Here is a 21,718-nt window from a genome sequence, read left to right on the forward strand (position 1 = left end):
ACCCCGGTGAGGCACCTCTAGGACTCCAGTGTACCGTTGGGATCTCCCCATCATCTGCCAGGGGGCAACTTTTAAGCTTTCTTGACTCATACAGCATACGCTGTTTTGGGTCCCAACCTTTCGGTAAGCCTCCATTTCATATGGGTGGTGGTATCTGCACATCTTTATCTGTCGCATCAAACCCCGGAGAAGGTCACCAAGATTGTTTATATAATTTTATTTCCATTTTTGGATTTTCTCCCGATTGGCACCGTTGCCACTAGACCTATAAAGCCTTTATAGCATCAACCATCTTTATGTCCAATATTCATGATTTGCTTCCATCATTCGGGGGACTATTTTGACCTTTTGTGTTCACTATATATTCACGTGGTGATTATTATTGTTTCACTACAAGATGGACTGTTTGATTTATTAATGATGGACATTTATTGTTTATATATCAATATTCATAATTGTTCACTTCTTTTTTGAATTACTTTGAGTCTATAGCGCTGCACCCATTTTATATACTCTACAGTTTTCAGCAAAATTTCTATTTGCAGTGTCAGCGGCTTACATGTTTTGATTAACACGTTTTTGAGTTAGCGCAAGGTTATTTTTGTTTTTGTCTATACACATTTTTTGCGCTATAAACAAAAGAAGAGCGACAATTTTGAAAAAAAAACTCAATATCTTTTACTTTTGCTATAATAAATATCCCACATTTTTTATCAAAAAAACAAATTTTTTCATCAGTTTAGGTCATTATGTATTCTTCTACATATTTTTGATTAAAAAAAATCACAATAAGCGTATATTGATTGATTTGCGCACGTTCGGAATTCTCGTCGGAAAAAGATATGATGGCTTTTCCGACGGGATTCCGCTCAAGTTTGCCTTGCATGCACACAGTCACGTAAAAGTTCGCTGAACTTCCGACCGTCAAGAATGCGGTGACGTATAACACTATGACGAGCCGAGAAAGTGAAGTTCAATGCTTCTGAGCATGCATCAAATTGTTTCTGAGCATGCGTAGGAATTTTGCACGTCAGAATTGCTACAGACGATCGCATTTTCGGATAGAAACTTTTTCCAACCGAAAAATTGAGAGCATGCTCTCAATCTTTTGCTGGCTGGAATTCGGCCAGCAAAAGTCCGATGGAGCATACACACGGTCGCATTTTCCGACGAAAAGCTCTCATCGGTCTTTTTCTGGCCGAAATTCCGATTGCGTGTACGCGGCATTATAGCGCCTACAAAATAGGGGATAGATTTATGACATTTTTATTATTATTTTTTTTTTGTTTACTAGTAATGGCGGCGATCTGCAATTTATATCGGGACTGTGATATTATGGTGGACACATCGGACACTTTTGACACATTTTTGGGACCATTGACAATTATACAGTGATCAGTGCTATAAAAATGCACTGATTACTATATAAATGTCACTGGCAGGGAAGGGGTTAACACTAGGGGGCGATCAAGGGGTTAACTGTGTTCTAACTGAAGGGGGGGTGGGACTGTCTAGGTATGAACATATGATCTGTCTCTACTCCACTGAGTAGATGCCAGTTCTCGCTCTTTCACGAGCAATCGTGGGAGCCCGGCCGTCATCGCGGCTGCCGGAAACTTGCATTGGCTCCGGGCACACGCTGCCCCTAGTGGCCACAGGGCGAAGCGATGTAAGGTAACGTTGTTTCGCCCAACCGTTCCATTCTGCCCCAGTAAAACTGTGCCGGCTGGTCGGCAAGCGGTTAACAAGTCCTCTGTTCAAGGTTTTATTATAAGCCGACATGGACAAAAATTATTTTAACAAATGCAATCAAATCAAATTGGTAAAATATTTCAGATATTTTTGTTTTGTTTACACAATGTAATGCAATGTACTTGTGCCTCCCTCTCTGTACACAACAAGAGCAGAGAGAAAGAAAGGAGCGGTTTTGTTTGTACAAAAAAACCTCATGATCACCATAATAGGAGGTCAAGATGATCACATGACCAGGAACCATACTGTTTATTTCTTAATTGCTTATGTGATACTTGTGACTGATTAAGGACTTCTGCAGTCTAAGCTTACACCTTCTTTCTTCCAACCTCAAACTGTGGCTGTGTGTTATCTTTAGGGAGCTAAATCTGGCCATAGACCGATCAAAAGCCAGCTGATTCAGAAGGAAGAGGCTGAATTTTGATCCGTCTGTGGGCAGGCTGGTTGTTGATCCATCGATCGACTTCAGTACAATCAGTCTGTCCTTTTTTCTCACCCGATCACTGCTGGTGAGTGGCGACCATAGCTGCCAACAGTGATCATTGTATTGTGTCGGCGGGGAAGGCTCCCCGCCGGCAGAACACAATAGTGCTGCGAAAGGTATTTAGCCCCTGGTTGAAGGAAAGAAAATAGCATAATGTATGGCCTATCTCAGAGTAAACAGTTTATTACAGTTACTATAGTCACCTTAGATATATTTTTACATTGAGATCATATCCCCACTTAAGCGTTTTTTTTTTTTTTATCGGTATTACACTTGCCCTACTCCAATCAGTTGGTGCCATTCCTATCAATAAGGTGCCTTTAAAAATTAGAAATAGCTTCTTGGCTATAACCAAGCTAAGCTCCCTGAGGGCTCCTGGGTGTAAGCTGTCTGAATTATGAATTTGTTTGTATTAAGTTTCTTTAGTCTGTTTTGTACCTGGTTTTCTGTCAGCCACAGAGTTACTTTTGGAACATTGTTATGACTATAAGGCTGGGTTCACACTGCTGCGGTGCGGGAACGCAGCGAATTTACTGCGGGTTCCCGCATCACACCAACTCGCACGGCAGTTCACACTGCCATATGCGAACTGCTGGGGAGTGTCATACAATGTTAATGACACCCCCAGTTCAGCCCGCATATCTAGGGTTGCCACCTGTCCAGGATTCACCCGGACAGTTCGGGTTTGGAATAATGTGTCCGGGTTTCAGACTGCCTGAAACCCGGACACATTATTCAGAATGGACTATAGCTTCCCAGCAGGGTTGCTGGCTGCAGTTGTCTAAGCTGAGAGTGTCTGTTACCCTCCTTCACACTGCCCAAAGCCAGCACTAACAGTCTCCCCCCCCAAACACACAGACGGGAGAGGAGAGAGGGCTCAATCTGCACCTCTTCCTCCCATCCCTACCCCTCTGTGTCTGCCCACACTCCAATCCCCGGCGCTGTGCCTTTAGAAAAGGAAAGTTGGGGACGGACATTTGAAGCCCAGCAGCCTCAGATAGATCTGGATGAGAGGTGCTGACTGCCAAGGGGTGAATGAGCTCACGATCCATCCCTGTCTGTCACTGAAGTCTCCCCCCTTCTCTCTCCTGCCTCTGAAGTACACTAAGGTAAATCGGGGTTCTCAGCGCACCCCTTACATCAGAGTTCCCCTTTACACTAGAGGCCACAGTGTTTCCCCTTACATCAGAGTCTTCTCCATACCTCAGAGTTCTCAGTGTTCCCCCTTAAATCAGGGTTTCCAGAGCATCCCTTATGTTAGAGTCCCCAGAGTTCTCCTGTATATTGATTAGAAATGTTATTTAATAGCGCAATATATGTATAGTATATACAATAAAAAAAAATTGCCGTGTGCCGCCAAAGTGTTCGGGTTTGACTTGAAGAAAAGGTGGCAACCCTACGCATATCGCACTGCGAACTGACAATTCGGACATTTTCGGATCGCATAGGTGTGAACACCCATGCGATCCGATTCTGGTCCGAACAAAAAAAAGGGTCCTGTGCGAGTTTGGACTGAATGCGGTGCGATATCAGCCATACTATCTGTATGGCTGATATCACACAGCACAGACATCGCATGTGATGTGAACAGCAGTGCGCTGCGAATCACATAAGATGTCTGCCACCGCAGCAGTGTGAACCCAGCCTAAAACCCATATTTTCTATCTGTAAAACTTGAAGCGAAAAATCTATTTCATACATCGGCCTCCTCCCTGTTGTGTGTGTGTGTGATCAACTCCCCATGTTCATCTTCTAGTACAGTGGTCATCAACTCCTGTCCTCAGGACCCACTAACAGGCCAGGTTTGCAAGATAACTAAAATACATCACAGGTGATATCATTTGCTGCTCAGTGATTGCAGTGTTCTAGCCTGTATCACCCCAAGGTAATACAAAAAATCTGACCTGTTAGTGGGTCCTGAGGACAGGGTTGATGAGCACTGTTTTAGAGGGTCTACGTATTCTGTCCTAACCTTTTTACTCTTGGCATATTTGAAACTTTTTTGGGGGTTTGTTTTACTTGTTGTAGCAATGTGTTTCTTCTATTCTATTTTTGCTGTCCTGAATGCTCCTTTGCATTCCTTGTTGAAATGCTTGTTATTCCAAGCCCCCGTTCACACCAGTGTGACTTACATAGTTAGCCTCAGTTCACACTGGGACGACTAGGTCGCCTGACAAGTAGCATCCCGTTCTGTGCAATGGAACCGTTCTAATCGGAGCGACTTGAGTCGCTCCGACTTACAAAAAGGTTCCTGTATGACTTTGGGGGCGACTTGCATTGACTTCTATACAGAAGTTGTTTTGCAAGTCGCCGCTGAGTCGTGTCCTGGGTGGCCTGAGGCAGTCGCGCTGTAAGTCGTGCTGCCTCAGTGTGAACCGACCCTCAGTCAGGCTGAAAAATCGGATTTTCCCTGGATCAACTTTACCTATAAATATTAGCATTCAGTGGCGGCCTGTCCTAAAGGGCGAAGGGGCACTGCCCCCTAATCCATGCTCCCGTCCCTAATCTACATGCAGGGCGCTGGACACATGGATTTCAATAGGGTTTTTTTTTTTAACCACTTCCCGACCGCCGCACGACTATATACGTCCTAAGTTTGAATGGGGATATCGTTGTTATGGCAGCAGCTAGCTGCCATAACCCCGGTATCCCCGTTTTCGTGCGGCGGCCGGCTTTCAGATAAAAGTGGTCCCTGTGGCGGATTCGCCGCGAGATCACTTTTATCGGTGGCGGGAGAGGGCCCCCCCCCTCCCGCCGCGATCCGGTGCCCTCCGCCGCTTACCGGAGCCGTCGGTAGCGGCGGAGGCGATCGCGTCCTCTACCGTTGTGTATCAGGAGACAAGTGAGGCCACGATGGCGCTCACTCGTCTCCAAGATACTGCTGGGCGGAAGCGACGTCAAAACGTCACTTCCGTCCACGCCTCTTAAAGGCATATTTTTTCAAATGTCATTTTTTTTTTTATTGCATTTTAGTGTAAATATGAGATCTGAGGTCTTTTTGACCCCAGATCTCATATTTAAGAGGTCCTGCCATGCTTTTTTCTATTACAAGGGATGTTTACATTCCTTGTAATAGGAATAAAAGTGAAACAATTTTTTTTTTTTTTTTAAACAGTATAAAAATAAATAAAATATTTTAAAATAAATAATAAAAATAAAAAAAAAAATTTTTAAAACCCCCCTGTCCCGACGAGCTCGCGCGCAGAAGCGAACGCATACGCGAGTAGCGCCCGCATATGAAAACGGTGGTCAAACCACACATGTGAGGTATCACAGTGACCGGTAGAGCGAGAGCAATAATTCTAGCCCTAGACCTCCTCTGTAGCGCAAAATATGCAACCTGTAGAATTTTTTAAACGTCGCCTATGGAGATTTTTGAGGGTAAAAGTTTGACGCCATTCCACGAGCGGGCGCAATTTTCAAGCATGACATGTTGGGTATCAATTTACTTGGCGTAACATTATATTTCACAATATTAAAAAAAATTGGGCTAACTTTACTGTTGTTTTATTTTTTTATTCAAAAAAGTGAATTTTTTCCAAAAAAAGTGCGCTTATAAGACCGCTGCGCAAATCCGGTGCAAAAAAAAGTATTGCAATGACCGCCATTGTATTCTCTAGGGTGTTAGAAGAAAAACCATATATAATGTTTGGGGGTTCTAAGTAATTTTCTAGCAGAAAAACCTGTTTTAAACATGTAAACACCTAAAATCCAAAACGAGGCTGGTCCTTAAGTGGTTAAGCAAAAAATTAGAGCCCGAGGCTTCAAAAAAGGGTGGCACTGCGCCCTGAGCTTACCCAGTTGTATGACAATAGCGAATTAATATTCGCAATTTACATGAAGAGGTTGAATAGGTTATGGGTGTTCCTCACCCCATGCAATATTTAAGAGATAGAACTGATATGGTGGACTTTAATGTTACCAGTAAAGGGCGTCTAAACCAAATAATGCTAAATGTCTTTATTACAAAATATTTAAAATATTTTTACAGATATAAAATCATTTGATCAATATATTCAGTCATTAGTAAAGTAAAGATATCTGTTATTACAAATGTCAAGAGGTTGTTGCGTTTCACATCTTTGCTTCTTCAGGACCTTATGTTCTTGACTTAAAACAGAGATCCAAGTCAAAAACAGAAAAAGACATATAAACATTGTTTACATTTAGATTGTATGGGGGTGCAACAAAATTCATTTCAACCTATCATCCAATATGTTATATTGATTCATCTATTGTTTTAAGACACTGGTTGTTGGATTGCTCTCCCACGACACTTGGCACGTCATTCTCTGCAGGCTCTTCATAGATGTTAGTCCCCATTTATGCTGCTTTCCATTCCATTGGATGATATGTTGAAATGAATTTTGTTGCACCCCCATACAATCTAAATGTAAACAATGTTTATATGTCCCTTTCTGTTTTTGACTAGGATCTCTGTTTTAAGTCAAGAACATAAGGTCCTGAAGAAGCAAAGATGTGAAACGTGTCGACCTCTTGACTTATAATAACAGATATCTTTAATTTACTAATGCCTCAGTATATTGATCAAATGATTTCATATCTGTAAAAATATTTTAAACTTTTTCTAATAAAGACATTTAGTATTATTTGGTTTATACGTCCTTTACTGGTACCGTTAAAGTCCACCATATCAGTTCTATCTCTTAATATTCACTGTTGTCTTCCTGATTCTTCTCCCGGCCAAACAGGAAGCGGCTCTTGAGGCCAACTGTGTCTCAGGAGGACCCACTTCCTATTTGACTGCGAGAAGAAGCAATGGTCTTCCCTAGAGCAAGGAGCAGCATCGGCCTTAAAAGTTAAAGCCACTGATCGCCGCCATAAAGCAATCTACTGGCCAGAACCACCTCTGTAGGGAGTTTATTCCACATTTTCACAGCTCTTATTGTGAAGAAACCTTTCTGTATTTGGAGATGAAATCTCTTTTCCTCTAGACGTAATGAGTGCCTCCTTGTCCTCTGTGATGACCTTAAAGTGAATAACTCAACACCAAGTTCACTATATGGACCACTTATATATTTATACATGTTGATCATATCCCCCCTTAATCTCCTCTTCTCAAGAGAGAATGAATTCAGTTCCTCTAATCTTTCCTCATAGCTGAGCTCCTCCATGCCTCTTATCAGTTTGGTCGCTCTTCTCTGCATCTCTCTTTTGACAGATCAAAGTCGCATGGCAAGTTGCACCCTATTTCTGGCTATGGAACTGTTCAAATCAGTGCGACTCAGATTTCCACCGACTTTGAAAAGGTTCCCGCACTATTTTTGTCGATTTCATGTGCGACTTGCATTGACATCTGTGCAGGAAATCGCACAGATGTCGGCAAGCCGCACATGAAATCGCACTGACCGGTGGCTTTGAAATCATGCTGAAGTAGCACCGTGAACCAGAGGAAGAATGAAATTTGCACGGTCTATGTAAAGAAAAACTTGGGAAAGGTGACTGCAGTACATGTTTAGCATTTTGCGTATGGTATTAGTAGTTTTCTGACTGTTGTTAAAAATCACTCTGTATCATCGGTGTGTATAATCTGGATGTATAATAATAGCACATGGTACAAAATGATCCAAGTGTGCAGAAAGTAACACATATTTGTATTTCATTGACAGTACTTTGTATTTGATTTTGTGGGGCCCCGAGAGCAGCTGTTTGACAAAATTATAAGACTCTCGGTAAGTATGACAATGACATAGCAAACATACTGATGTCTGAAACAATGTGTTTTTTACATTTCATATGTTATACTAGTCACTCTATATATTTAGAATTTTTAATTTCATATTTTAGTTTGTTCTTGCTATGCCAAATGTTACAAGTTGTGGTCTAAGACATGATCTGAGTTGTGTTAATCTTAAAGATCATTTTCTTACTCTTAAAATATAAGTAAAGGCAAACTTTTTTTTTTTTTCAAGATAGAATGGAGAGGGATTAGAACACCTGTACACCTTACTTTATATACTTTGCTGATATAATAAACGTATAAATTACAAAAAAAAAAAAAGAAAAGAAGAACACCTGTACACCTGTCAATTTTTTTTGATGTCTGTGTCCCCGTTAGGGAGATTCACCTTCTCTATTTGTCCTGTTTACCATTATCATTGAAAGTAAAAGAAAATCCTACATTTTGGGTTGTCTCCAGAAAACCCCAGTGTCTTCCATGACCGGGGGGGGGGGGGGGGGGTGTCTCCATGGAATTCCCAACACTTGCAGGAATTTCCTCTCACTTCCTGTTTAGCTATATGGACAGGAAGTGAAGAGAAATCTCTGCAATGGGACACAGATGGTGAAAAAAAAAAATCTGATAGAGGTTATCACCCTCCCTTACTCTATCCAAAATGATAAAAAAAATTGCCTACTTTAATTTGAATAGTAATAGACATTTACAGTAGATAGTTACACTACTTAAAGCGGAGTTTTGCGAAAAAAAATATTTTAGATGTCAGCAGCTGCAAATACTGCAGCTGCTGACTTTTAAAATAAGGACACTTACCTGTCCCGGGGTCCAGCGATGTCGGCACCCGAGACCGAACCGTCCCTTGATCCTCGGGTGCTGCCGCCGCCATTCTCGCTGAGGGAATCAGGAAGTGAAGCTTTGCGGCTTCACTGCCCGGTTCAATACTGCGCATTACGTGAGTCGCGCTGCGCGTCTACACTGGTCCCCGTTGTGTTGTGGGAACTGTGTATTTCCCACAACACAACAGGGGTGGGCGGGGGGTTTGCGGCTAGCTGCGGCTAGCTATACCCGGAAGTGGGTGCAGATACCTGTATTATACAGGTATCTGCACCCCCCTCCCCCCTGAAAGGTGCCAATTGTGACACCGGAGGGGGGGAAGAATCCAATGAGCGGAAGTTCCACTTTAGGGTGGAACTCCGCTTTAAAGAGGAAATACACTGCATCTGAGCACCATAAATCAAAAACACTATTTAATTATTTTTTTTAGTATTCAAAGCAAACTCCCCCAGCCATCCATGTCTTCATGCTTTATTTTGCTGAGAAATCACTTTGAAAAACAATCCCTAGAATTTTTGGTCTTGTCCATCTTAAAGTGGTTGTAAAGGCAGTTTATTTACCTGAATGCATTCTACACATTAAGATAAAAAGCCTTCTGTGTTCAGCAGCCCCCTCCCAGACCCCCTAATACGTACCTGAGCCCCATCTCTATCCAGCAATGTCCACGAGTGCCTCGGCTCTCCTGATTGGCTGAGACACAGCAATGGCGCCATTTGCTCCCACTGCTGCCAATCAAACTTAGTTAGCCAATCAGGAGAGAGGGGGCAGTGCTGAACCGCAGCTCCATGTCTGAATGGACACACAGAGCTGCAGCTCGGCTCGGGTGCCCCTATAGCAAGCTGCTTGCTGTGGGGGGCACTCAACAGGAGGGAGTGGCCAGGAGCTCCAGCCAGGGACCCAAAAATAGGGGGATCTGGGCTGCTCTGTGCAAAACCATTGCACAGGGTAGGTAAGTATAACATGTTTGTTATTTTATTAGAAAAAAACTGAGACTTTACAATCACTTTAGGTAAGGGCAGATGATTTGTGTAGCATTTACTTCCTGGAATCCATCTGCTCTTAGTTCAGGCATGCCGGTAGGAGGGTGTGCTTTGCTGATAAAGCCCCTCCATCCCCCCTGAAGACTCCTGGGATTTATGACATAATTTGCCTAGTCCTGGAAACCAGAAAGTAACTGAAGAAATGTAAAAAAAAGTTAAAAACAAGTAAATATATACTATCCTATCTATTTACTAATACTAGCATTAGTAGCATAGGGATTAAACCTAGTCAGTGTTGACTGAGAGAGTGAAGTTCCACTTTAACAATCAGTAAATAAGCTATAAAACAAACTATCACTGACCTCTGTAGCTGCAGACATGGTAGAGTAATTCATCCTTAAAATTTAGAGCAAAAACACATTCACTCTCAACAGCTTAGCTTGATCTGCTTCCCTTCCAAAGAAGTGAGCTGACCTGCCAAAATTCCAGTTTCTTTTTTTTTTTTCTCAAACAAAAGGTTTTATTGAAATTGAATAAGTGTATACAGTTCCAGAGCGCATACAGCAGTTTACAAAATATAAGGCACATCTTACATATGCAATAGGATAGAAAAAAAAAAAAAAAAAAAGCAAAATAGAAAAAGGGGGCATATAATCCATTACATCGAAAGCAAAGAAAAGGAAAAAGAAATTTCCAGTTTCTAATTTAGCACAGAACAGGTGTACGGGAAGAGGGGGGAGAACAGAGTCATGAGTCCTGACTTGTATGCATTTTCTTGTGAATTTTGATGAGAGTTTCCTCCACAGTGTGTACAGGTATAGAGGAAAGTAAGGGCTTGTTTACACTTGCGCTCCTCTGAAAAGTTGACCACAGTGGATTGCATTTGGCAGGTGGCTCAGAAGCAATATGTCATCTCCTGGATGTCTGTTTTAACCCTTGAAAGGCCAAAGTACGGTGAGGCAACAGCATGCATTACACATGGTTGCAGGGCCGTTACAACACCGCCCTATTTAGTTGAATGAGTAACATTTCGGCGGTGGTACTGCCTGCCAAACATGACCTGTGGGATCATTTTTTCTGCAGCTTTGGCATTTGTACTACACCCTCATCTGAAGGCACTCCTAGTGTCACCTAGTGTTTTTGCTGGTATGCATCATACTCCCTGGTGATGTTGTCCCTTTATTCACTCCTGGGTTCCTCTGGGTTTTTTTTTTGTGCCCCTATACTCACTGTCATCTATCTACTGTATCCATCTATCTTTGTATCTGCCTGTCTATCTATCTATCTATCTATCTACACTATATTGTCAAAAGTATTGGGGCACATGAATTTTAATGACATCCCAGTCTTAGTTCGTAGGGTTCAGTATTGAGTTGGCCCACCCTTTGCAGCTATAAGAGCTTCAACTCTTCTGGGAAGGCTGTCCACAAGGTTTAGGAGTGTTTCTATGGGAATGTTTGACCATTCCTCCAGAAGCACATTTGTAAGGTCAATCACTGATGTTGGACAAGAAGGCCTGGCTTGCAGTCTCTGCTCTAATTCATCCCAAAGGTGTTCTATCAGGTTGACTGTGCAGGCCAGTCAAGTTTCTCCACCCCAAACTCGCTCATCTATGTCTTTATGGACCTTGCTTTGTGCACTGGTCCAAATCATTTGGTGGAGGGGGGATTATGGTGTGGGGTTATTTTTCAGGGGTTAGGCTTTGCCCCAATAAAGGGAACTCCTAAGGCATCAGCTTACCAAGACATTTTAGACAATTTCATGCTCCCATCTTTGTGGGAACAGTTTGGGGATGTCCCTTCCTGTTCCAACATGACTGCACACCAGTGCACAAAGCAAGATTCATAAAGACATGGATGAGCGAGTTTGGGGTGGAGGAACTTGACTGCCTGCACAGAGTCCTGCCCTCAACCTGATAGAACACCTTTGGGATGAATTAGAGCGGAGACTGTGAGCCAGGCCTTCTAATTCAACATCAGTGCCTGACCTCCACAAATGTGCTTCTGGAAGAATGGTCAAAAATTCCTATAGAAATAAAAAGATGTATCTCTGCGCTGTGGTGGGGCGGCAGCTGACACAGATAATTATTTTACCCAACTTATAAATAATCTTAAGAAAAAGTGCTGCACAATTTTTCTTAAACACATTCCCATAGACACACTCCTAAACCTTGTGAACAGCCTTTCCAGAAGAGTTGAAGCTGTTATAGCTGGGGGCCAACTCAATATTGAACTCTGCGGACTAAGACTGGGATGCCATTCAAGTTCATGTAAAGGCAGGCGGCCCAATACTTTTGACATTATAGTGTATCTGTCTATCTGTTTGTCTGTCTCTCTATATACAGTACTTCTGGTTTCAGACTGTGTTTGAAGTTGGGGTATCACTTTCTCAGTATTATGTAAGCCAAACCCCAGCTTAGTTTGGATGTCACAACTTGAGGTTTACCGTAAAGCCCCCATGACAGTAATTCTACCGAACCTCTGATACATTAAAGTGTTGAACAATGGAAGCATAGGCAGTGGATCTGTGTAGAACATGTGCATTTCCATGTTTTGTCTCTTTAAAGGCCTGTGTTTACGGGCTGTAGGTTTGTAATGATTGTATCATTTTGACATCAGTTTGAGATCACTCAAAATTGAGAATTGCAGTTGACCTTCTCCGGACCTGAATTTTACCTGCTTTCAACAGGTTTTGCACTCTGATAGACTTGTATGGGAATGCAAAATCTGCTTAAAGCAGACAAAAGCCCATTCAAACAGGGCGTAAAAATGCTGCAAGCACACAAAAGTATGCGTTGATCCTGGCAGGAATGCATTAAATTCCTAACTTCCCGATGTGGGCTTAGATTACTGAAACCCGAAGCAGTGTTGTCAGCCCTGCCAAGTTTTCTCTGGCTGAACTACCTCCCCTCTTATTTTCCCCATAACATATGGGGTGAGTGTGGGCTGTAGTCTGCAGAGGAGAACTAGGGCAGGGATGACAACACTGCTTGATATTTCAATGTAGCATAGTGACTGTGTTGTCAGATCACTAAAGAAAGTTCGGAGCTCACATGATATCTAGAAAAATCAACAGGTACTTTTCTGTACTTGCAACATTTTGTAAAGAGTCAAACATGAAGAAACGTGCTTGTGATGGAGGGATGTACTGCATTTTCTTTCCCTAGACACAAATTGACTACGCCTCTTTCTAAATAACACCTGATGCACACTCTGCTGTTAAAATTGTAGTATACAATTTGTAAGTACTGCAGTATCTACCATGATAGATGGCATGCTAACATTTTTGTGCTTTATTCTATATGCAGGTTATGCACAACAAGTTAATTGGAGGTGTTCTGATTGGTTCCTTTAGGCTTGATTTGGGGACTGTTTACAATGAACCAGGTAATATGATAGATAGTATGTCCAAGTCACATAACTGTTTCAATTGTTGTGAGTGTGGTATGGAATCTTAATTAAGATCTCAGTGTTTTATTTCTCAGTGCCTCCAACCTTAGGGTAATTTTGTGAACCGAGTTCAGAATATCAGTACATACCACAATCCTTTCCTGAGTTTGTTAATTTATGGGGTTTTCTTACCAATGTATAAATATCTCCCAACAAAATTTAATAAGTAAATAATGTGACTTTATTAACGAGTATAGTTATACAATTTCATACAGAACTGCATTTTTTGGTGATTGATATTTCACACATACATTATCAAAACATCAACACGGCAATGAAACGATATATATAAATATTATAATTTACTCAGGGGACCACAAATTGGTCGGTTAGAAAAAAATATGTGCGGTAATCGCGCTTTATATTCAAGAACACAATATACCTTGTCGCTTGGGGAAAACAGTCCTCTGAATTTCTCCGGGCGGAAGGAATCCAAAGTATGTCTCAAAGAGTCACCAGAAAAATATTGCCAATTTGAAATAAATATTAAACCAACAGAGCTACTAAAATTAAATGGGGCAATGGTACTCTCCCTGGGACCACAGAAATTGAAATTGATGTAAACAAGTTTGTCTGAATTCCCCCAAACACGACTACAATAATACACGGCCTAGACAATCAAGTAATGTCAGTACATAAACTATCAAATATAATCCCTACAATTTTAAGAGAAAAGATAATTAAGAATTGTATGATCTGTAGCTCACCAACAGCTTAAAAGGGGAAGATGTCCACCAATATTTAAGTACATGGAGTGGTTCTAGTCACAAGGTCCAGCAAGATGGGGAGTGGTCAAGTATCAACAGACTTCTTGATCATCTAGGGGTGTATCCAGCGTGTGGGTCTGTCTTCTCTATGATCCTCACCCCCTTTATACCATCTGGGACAATAAGCTTATAAAATTATCATAAGCTCAGCCTAGAAGGTATGGCTTATTCTCCAATAAGCTTATAAAGAATTTCAGTGATTTACCTGGTAAACTCAGGTAATATCATCTTCAGCCACTAGATGGGTCTGAGGACAGAAAATGTATTCTAAACTATTTGTTAAAAGAAATGTATGTTTTCTTGTATTATGGGTATTTATCTATATATTGGGGCTTTTGAATATATGTCTATATTGTTCAGGGACCCCGGCAATTGGTACAAAATAAAATACATTTAGTATAAATTTGATTAATTAATATCACACACAACGCATGTTTATATGGATAAATGCTTGACTCCTGCACGTCCTATGAAAACCTATTCGTCTTGGGACAACACATGTTATATGGGAATTTTCATGTAGATGCAGTCACGGTTTCTATGTCTTACAACAATGATGGTATCAAGACACAGTCCTTCATTTGTTCTACCTCAAAATTTATATTTCTATCTATGGCAGATTACTCATGGGGTCAGTGGATATAAAGATTATGGTCGTTATCTGTGACCTGGAGTCTGATATATATATTTGCATCACTTATGATCACATATATCAAACAAAAATACAGGAATTGAATGTCTTCCTTGAGTATTGGAAATAGACTTTGGAAGGCTTTACTGAGGGTTTAGAGAAAGGTTTAGCTGTACAAACAATTTCTCCTTATAGACACTTTTAGTCAATATCATTATAGTCTGTTTATACATTTGGGACTGTTGACATTTTGGTGTAATATAAACCTCGCATCTCAATCATTGTCTGCGGGACAGCTTGAGTCAACATTGGGGTTTACTAAGGAAATAATTTCACCCTTTGAAACAATGGGTTTATTTACCCACTTTTTTCCCTTTAATCGAAGGCTTTGTAACTTGGATTTTAAAACGCAACTTTTTACCATAGTCAGCTGGTTTTGTGCAAGATGACATTAGTGTTCATGTTTGCTCAGCTTCAACATAGGTTTTGTCTCTTTACTTCTGCCTTCCAATGGTTCGTATAACTTAATCATCCATTTTTGATGGGAGGGAAAGTGCTTTCCTGGAGCGATGACTCAGTTAAAGTCTAAATGAAAAATTATGATATTTTGATGCGTCTCGGCCATGACACAATGTTGGAAATAAAGGTTGTTATGGCAAATAAGAGTTGTAACTGCATAAAAAACTGAACCTTGTGGAAAAGCTGAACTCCTTTACTATTTAAAATATAATTTAAATATAGTGAAAATATATATAATCTAAATATATAAACTCGCGCTAATGGTGTGAAAAAAAGGGTAATAAAAAATGAATGAAGCTGCTATACACAAAGTGCTAGACACTTGGACATGGTGACAATATATATAAATACAGCGCTCACAAACAAAAACCCATGATAAGTGAAAACAAAAACATACAGTCCATATAAAACTGAAAAGATGCTTCACATCTAACGTGCAAAGTTGTAGGGAATGCTCCACATCTGGTGTGCAAAAAATGAAAAGAAAAAGTTGCAGACAGAATTTTCAGGCATACCAATGCACCCTCACATGTGTCCCCTCTCACCGGATCACAATGACACCCAGCTTTTCAGTCTGGGAGTCAATACGGCTTATAGCGATATCCAGAGGATGTCCCGGGATGGCAGGTTCACTGATGAGATTATATGGTAAATGATCCTTCAACGTCGAAACTCAGCCATACAAAACAGGTAACTAAAAAGAAAAAAGGAGGGACCAATAGTGAAGTATGCTAAGAAAGATTATTTATTGCGTATTAAAAGGATATACTTACAAACGTACGTTATAATCAGGCATGGAAATAGTAAAAGGATGCAGCAACCACCGCTGTTGGCGTTTTTCCCACTAGACCGGAAATGACGTCAGTCGTGCCGGAAGTGCGTCGTGTCAATGCATTTTGCCCTCCCACAGGGCATCATCAAAGGACCTTTGAGGCTGAAGTAATTACTATATTTATTATCTAAATAGTATACTAATAGTGCGGTAGATCCGGGCACCACAATATTTTTTCATCCTAGCATTTTTATACAAGACCTATAAGCTTGTAGCTAGCATTTTATTATTGCTTGCTCTTATGTTACAGTTTGCTTTTGAGATAATTTCTGCATCAGATTTAGGTAATGTAATTTATCACTCTTTTTTCTTAAACAGCAGACTTTAATCCAGACTTGGACTATTTATCTGTTGTTGTTCTTTCAGTGAACATATACATTGTAGGATATTGCCATTGTTTTGCTGAGCAATTGCCATGAAGCAACCTTGTAATTTGATTTCCCTTAGAGTGACACACAACGCTTCAATAACTATTGTCCTCCAACTCACTGAATTCAATTGTGACCGAAATGCTCAACGAGCCAGGCTCCAAATATAGTGCAAATAATAAAGTGGAATATTTTTCTATGCAGATTGCAGAATAAATGAATTCAATCTACTTAGCGCAACAGGAACATTAGAATCTGAGGGTTAATGGCTCACACAGACATCTGTCTGTCTTCAAACCCACTAGCACCCACTGTGCTGTAAAGAGAACCTGAACACAGGCGGTTATACCCTGCCTTTCATTATCTCAGTCAGTAGTGAAGAAGAAGAACAGTATACATTGCCACATTTGTTATCGCCATGCTGGTCCCACATTTATATCGGGTAAGCTGTACAAAACCCAGTCTTGATGACGAGGAAGCTGTACAAGGCTCAGTCTTGATGCCAGTCCTTTGGATCACCAATTAACTGAGCCATATGTGGCCACCCGAGGCCCCTACACAAATAGTACAAATACATGGTGTTTGTACTTTTATTCAATTCTAATAATGTTTCTAATATTGTTGATCCAGAAGAAGGAGAAATAAATCTCTTTTGGGGCAGCTGCCAGTTTATCCCCACAGTGACAATCAGTGCCGGAACAAGGTCATCCAGCGCCCAGGGCAAAAGATGCCAAACTGCGCCCCCTCCCACTTTCTCTTAGGGTCAGGGTGCCCCCATCCCTGCAATAAACCATTGCGCCCAGGGTAGCCGCCCCCCCCTGCCCACTCCTTGTCCCGGCCCTGGTGCCAATCATCCCTCTATTGTTTTCCGTAAAGCTGAACTCCAAGTGAAATGCTAAATACATAGCTGAAATACCCATATTGAAGGTTTTTTCCTGCCTAAGGACTGGAATTTCTGTCCATTAGGCACGTGCAATCAGTTTCCGTCCAAATAAAAATTCGGACAAACTTTTGGTTATGGTTCATTGAAATTCGTTAAAATTAATTTTGTTTATTAGTTTTCTAATAATTTCTAAAATATTTTTGTAACGATTCGAATTTGGATCGGTCAAAAAATGATCGACCGATTCAAATTCTGTGTGAAGAATAGCTTGTTGTTAAGGAGCGGGCGGGAAGCCAGCTGGCACATCCTTAATAACTCATCAGCTGTCAGTGGGCTTCCCTACTGACAGACAACTGTAAACAAAAGAATGTCGGCAATAGAAAATTCTGAAAAAATATACAGCATGGGGTTCCGTTCCATACCAGGCCCTTCGGATCTCGTATGGGTTCTAAACTTTTTGCAGAGTCAGGCAGAGCCCCCTCTGCCCCAGAGCGCTTTCTCGCCCCCCCCCTTTCCTGGCCTGCCGGGCTGCATGCTCAGATAAGGGTCTAGTATGGATTTGGGGGGGGGCACGCTGGGTTTTTTTTCTGACTTTTCTATTGCCGTCATTCTTTTGTTTACATTTCAGCTCTCAGCGGGGAAGCCCGCTGACAGCTGATGAGTCATCGGTTGTTAAGGACGTGGCGGCCGGCTTCCCAGCCCGCTGCTTAACAACCAGCTATTCTTCACACAGAATTCAAATTGGTCGATCATTTTTTGACCGATCCGAATTCAAATTGTTCTGAAAATTTGAAATTTGTTCGAAAATATAAAGCGAAAAGAAATTTAATGAAAACTAAATGAAACAAAAAGAATTCCGTAACGAGTCAACGAAACAAAATTAGTAACGTAACTAATCTCTTTGAAACAAAACAAAACAAATTTTTCCGTTCTGCACATGTCTACTGTCCTTTCAGTTCTGAGATTTACATAGCTCTGCCAAGTACCTAGACAGGTTCACCCAGTGCCCAGGGCAAGTATGCTGATTTGCACCCCCTCCCTTGCTGCTATTGCATACCATAGAATGAGTGTACCACCCTGCGTCCATTCTCTGCCCCCTTGCTCCAGTTGCCCTTGGTTGAAATGAAGTTTGTAGTGTGAATGTGTGGTTGATTGCTTCCTTTCTAGCAGCTAGAAAGTAGTTGTGCATAAATGGTGTATTTTTGGGTGTAGGGGGTGGAGAGTGAGCATGTCGGAGCACAGTGTGGGAGCAGTAGCTGTCAGAGCAAACACGAAGCCGTGGCCCACTAGTTGCTAGCCACTGGTCTGGAGTGTGTGTGCTGTGAGATGATGCCCTTCCTGCCACTGCCCGTCCTGGCCCTGGCTCTGCCACCTACCATAATCAGCCTGGAGACCTACAGTAACTTTTCTCTACTGCAGTTAATCATTACACCTAGGTCACCCTCCCACCCCCAGACTATGGCTGGACTTTGAATGAGCAGAAGCACCCCATTTTTATTTCACTCTGTTCTCTCCTGTCAGCGTGTTCCTGTTCATCATTTGTAATTGGCTTCTAGTTTTGCCTCTCCTCTCCCAGTTTGTACAGAGCATTGCAAGAGTCTGATACCCAGTGGCTTAGCAGTTAGTGGTCCTGCCTTGCAGCACTAAGGTCCTCTGTTTCAATCCTAACAAGGACACTACCTGCATGGAGTTTCTGTGTTCTCCCTTGTGTTTGTGTGAAATTCCTTTGGGTACTCCGGTTTCCTCCCACACTCCAACAACGTGCTGGTAGGTTAGCTGGCTCTTGTCTAAATTGGCCCTAGTATGCTTCTTTGTGGGATAGGGACCTTAGAGTGTAAGCTCCTTGGGGGTAGGGACTGATGTGAATGTACAATATGTAAAGCACTGCATAAATTGCTGCCACTATAGAAATTACCTGTAATAAGTCAAATTCAGATGCTTATATTAGGTAACATAAAAATACATTGAAATACTTTAATAAATATATAACTGCATTATTTCTTTTTTATATCTGCCTGGAGTTCAGCTTTAAGTATATACAAATTAAAATAAATCTGGCACTGATGTAAAACATTCTTTTTTTTTTTTTAGGGCATCAATTCAGTGACAAATGGGCCCTTCTGACAGATCCCGCTGACATCAGGACGGGTGTTAAGGGGTACCTAAAAGTGGACATTACTGTGGCCGGCAAAGGAGACAGCGTGCAATCGTCCCAGAAAGTCAGTGATGCCGAGGAACAAATAGAAAAGTAAGGCACTGCTGTGGACAACTTATTATATATATATTAAGTATCATTTGTCTGCTCCTATGGAATATTACTTCTTTTATCCCAAAGATTGTTCCTAAATAGCTCAACGATAATACATACAGTGTACTATTCTATTTAAAGTGGACTGAAAAGTGAAAGTACTGCTCATTCGCCCTCAGCCTAACATATTTGGTATTTTTTTGGGGGAGTGAGTACCTTTTTCTGACAGATACCGACTCCCACTTCCATAATTCTTGCTTAGGCAGGAATTATGTCAGCTGGACCTGAGGCACGTTTTCTGCTCACAACCTCCAGAGACATGTCACACATCCCAGGAGGCTGTGAGAACAGTCTCACAGTCCTACGCGATCTGAAACAGCAGGAAGCCACAGCTGGCTCCCACATCCAAAATGGCGGCATTGGGTATCCGACACCTGGTGAAGAATCGGCCTTGGTGAAGACGGCGCTGGACTCCTGGCCTGGTAAATGTCTAATTGTTAAAAGTCACCATTTGCAGCTGTTGATTTTTAGACTAAAGTTCCTCTTTGAGGTCCTGATCCATTTATTGTGGCGCTGTCCTTAACTCAAAATCTACTGGATGAAGGTGATAAATATCTTAAAGGTTTTTTCATTCCAATATTCTGGTGGATTCTAAATAATGTATTCTAGGCATATTAGACATCCTGGAGGTACAGGAATTTACTATGAACGCTATCTCTAGAGCAGGCTTTTCCAACCAGGTTTCCTTGGAACCCTAGGATTTCTCCAGAGTTTGCTAGGGGTTCCTTGAGCTGTGAGCATTTTCTGCCTCTCAGATAAGTAACCACTGACACCAATAATATTTTTAGCTATCTGTAAGGTGGGATTCTTCCCAATGACCACCAATGTAAGGAGCTTTCTCCCCAGTGATCATCACACTATTGTACTGTGAGCTTTAGATAGCAATATAGATAGCAATTATTAACAGGAGTTCCCTGAGCCCGGAATGTTAGTTCAAGGGTTCCTCCATGTAAAAAACTTTGAGGAAGGGACGGGTGCTCTAGAGCATTGTCCCAGGCCGATAAACGTATGCTGTAATACTGGAATACTGATGTTCCTCCTACACTCGCTGAATTGATAAGAAAAGTTGGGAGCACTTTCAAACTGGAGCAATATACAAGGGTTCTTCAAAAAGTTTTCACACTTTTTTAACTCTATTTATTAGGAATTTCAAAAATGAATTGTGACAGACCTAGCCGGGAGAGAGACTTTTGGAGGGGACTGAATGCTAGCCTCTTGCCGATTGATTGTGGGCCCTGGCATTTGGGGGAACGGTGCCCTTTGTGAGCTGTATGCCTGGGGACCCTTGAGGTGGTATTACTGTGGATTCGGGTCCTGGTCCCCCAGGACACACAGACTCTGGGGACCCTGGATTTGCCATATTAGAAATACTAGCTGATTCATAATGCTGGGACAAATACTGTTAGGAGATGCTGATGTCAATTCCAGCCACCTGTTTGTCTGTTGCCTGCTAGAATGTGTATTGTAAATAAGTCTAGTATGGGATCTAAGAGTCATTAGATCCCCATTGTTGTTTGTGTTAATTAACTCTGCTATTGTGTGAACAAGAGTTCGGTGTTGATTTGTGATAATGTTGATTGGGTTTTCTGAGCTACAAGACGGCCAGTCTGGCCTAAAGGTCATGTCTGAGTCATCTAGGCTGTCTAAAGGGATTAGTTAATTAGCCCATGTTAATTAGGTTTCTGGTCACAGGTGTATGTTCAGAGTAATATGAGCAGGAGGTATACACCTCCTCTTTTACTGTATAAAAGAGCCTGTATTCCTTTCAATAAAAGAGATTCCTGGTGTTTGTTCTGAACTTACATACAGCCTGCCTGGTGTTTGTTCTGAGCTATCACAACTGTATTTGAACGGCACATAGCTGTAGTTCAATTCCCCGAGCATCAGATGACCGAACCATCAGACGTTGCAATCTGATTCTATAGCCTCATCCTGTATATAACTGTGTGGTAATTGATGCAGGTGATACTTTATAGGTTAAACAATGAGCAAAGTGAACAGACAATCACAAATAAGATGAATGCAGCACTATATGCAATCGGTGACAAGATGACGTACTCGCATCCTATATATAATTGTGTGGTAATTAGAGCAAGTAATGCTCATACAAAACTGGGCAAAATCAATAGACAATCATAAGTAACTAAAAAATGTCCATAGTGATGAGAAAATCTATTGACATGTGCAAAGCAGTATTCTTGAAGTGAGATGAA

The 21,718-nt window shown here is 41.5% G+C and overlaps 1 protein-coding gene across 3 annotated transcripts in view; it reads left to right on the forward strand.

Moving 5' to 3' along the window:
* The window catches only part of FER1L6 (fer-1 like family member 6), a 274,276-nt gene that overhangs the window by 89,030 nt on the left and 163,528 nt on the right, over window positions 1-21,718 (forward strand). For all 3 annotated transcript variants that reach the window (XM_073632222.1, XM_073632223.1, XM_073632224.1), the window contains exons 6-8: window positions 7,867-7,929; window positions 13,056-13,134; window positions 19,289-19,445. In XM_073632222.1, the coding sequence (XP_073488323.1) occupies window positions 7,867-7,929; window positions 13,056-13,134; window positions 19,289-19,445 (299 nt within the window). The remainder of the gene's footprint in view (window positions 1-7,866; window positions 7,930-13,055; window positions 13,135-19,288; window positions 19,446-21,718) is intronic.

Source organism: Aquarana catesbeiana, linkage group LG05 (assembly GCF_042186555.1).
Source record: "Aquarana catesbeiana isolate 2022-GZ linkage group LG05, ASM4218655v1, whole genome shotgun sequence".
In the NCBI taxonomy this organism is placed as follows: domain Eukaryota; kingdom Metazoa; phylum Chordata; class Amphibia; order Anura; family Ranidae; genus Aquarana; species Aquarana catesbeiana.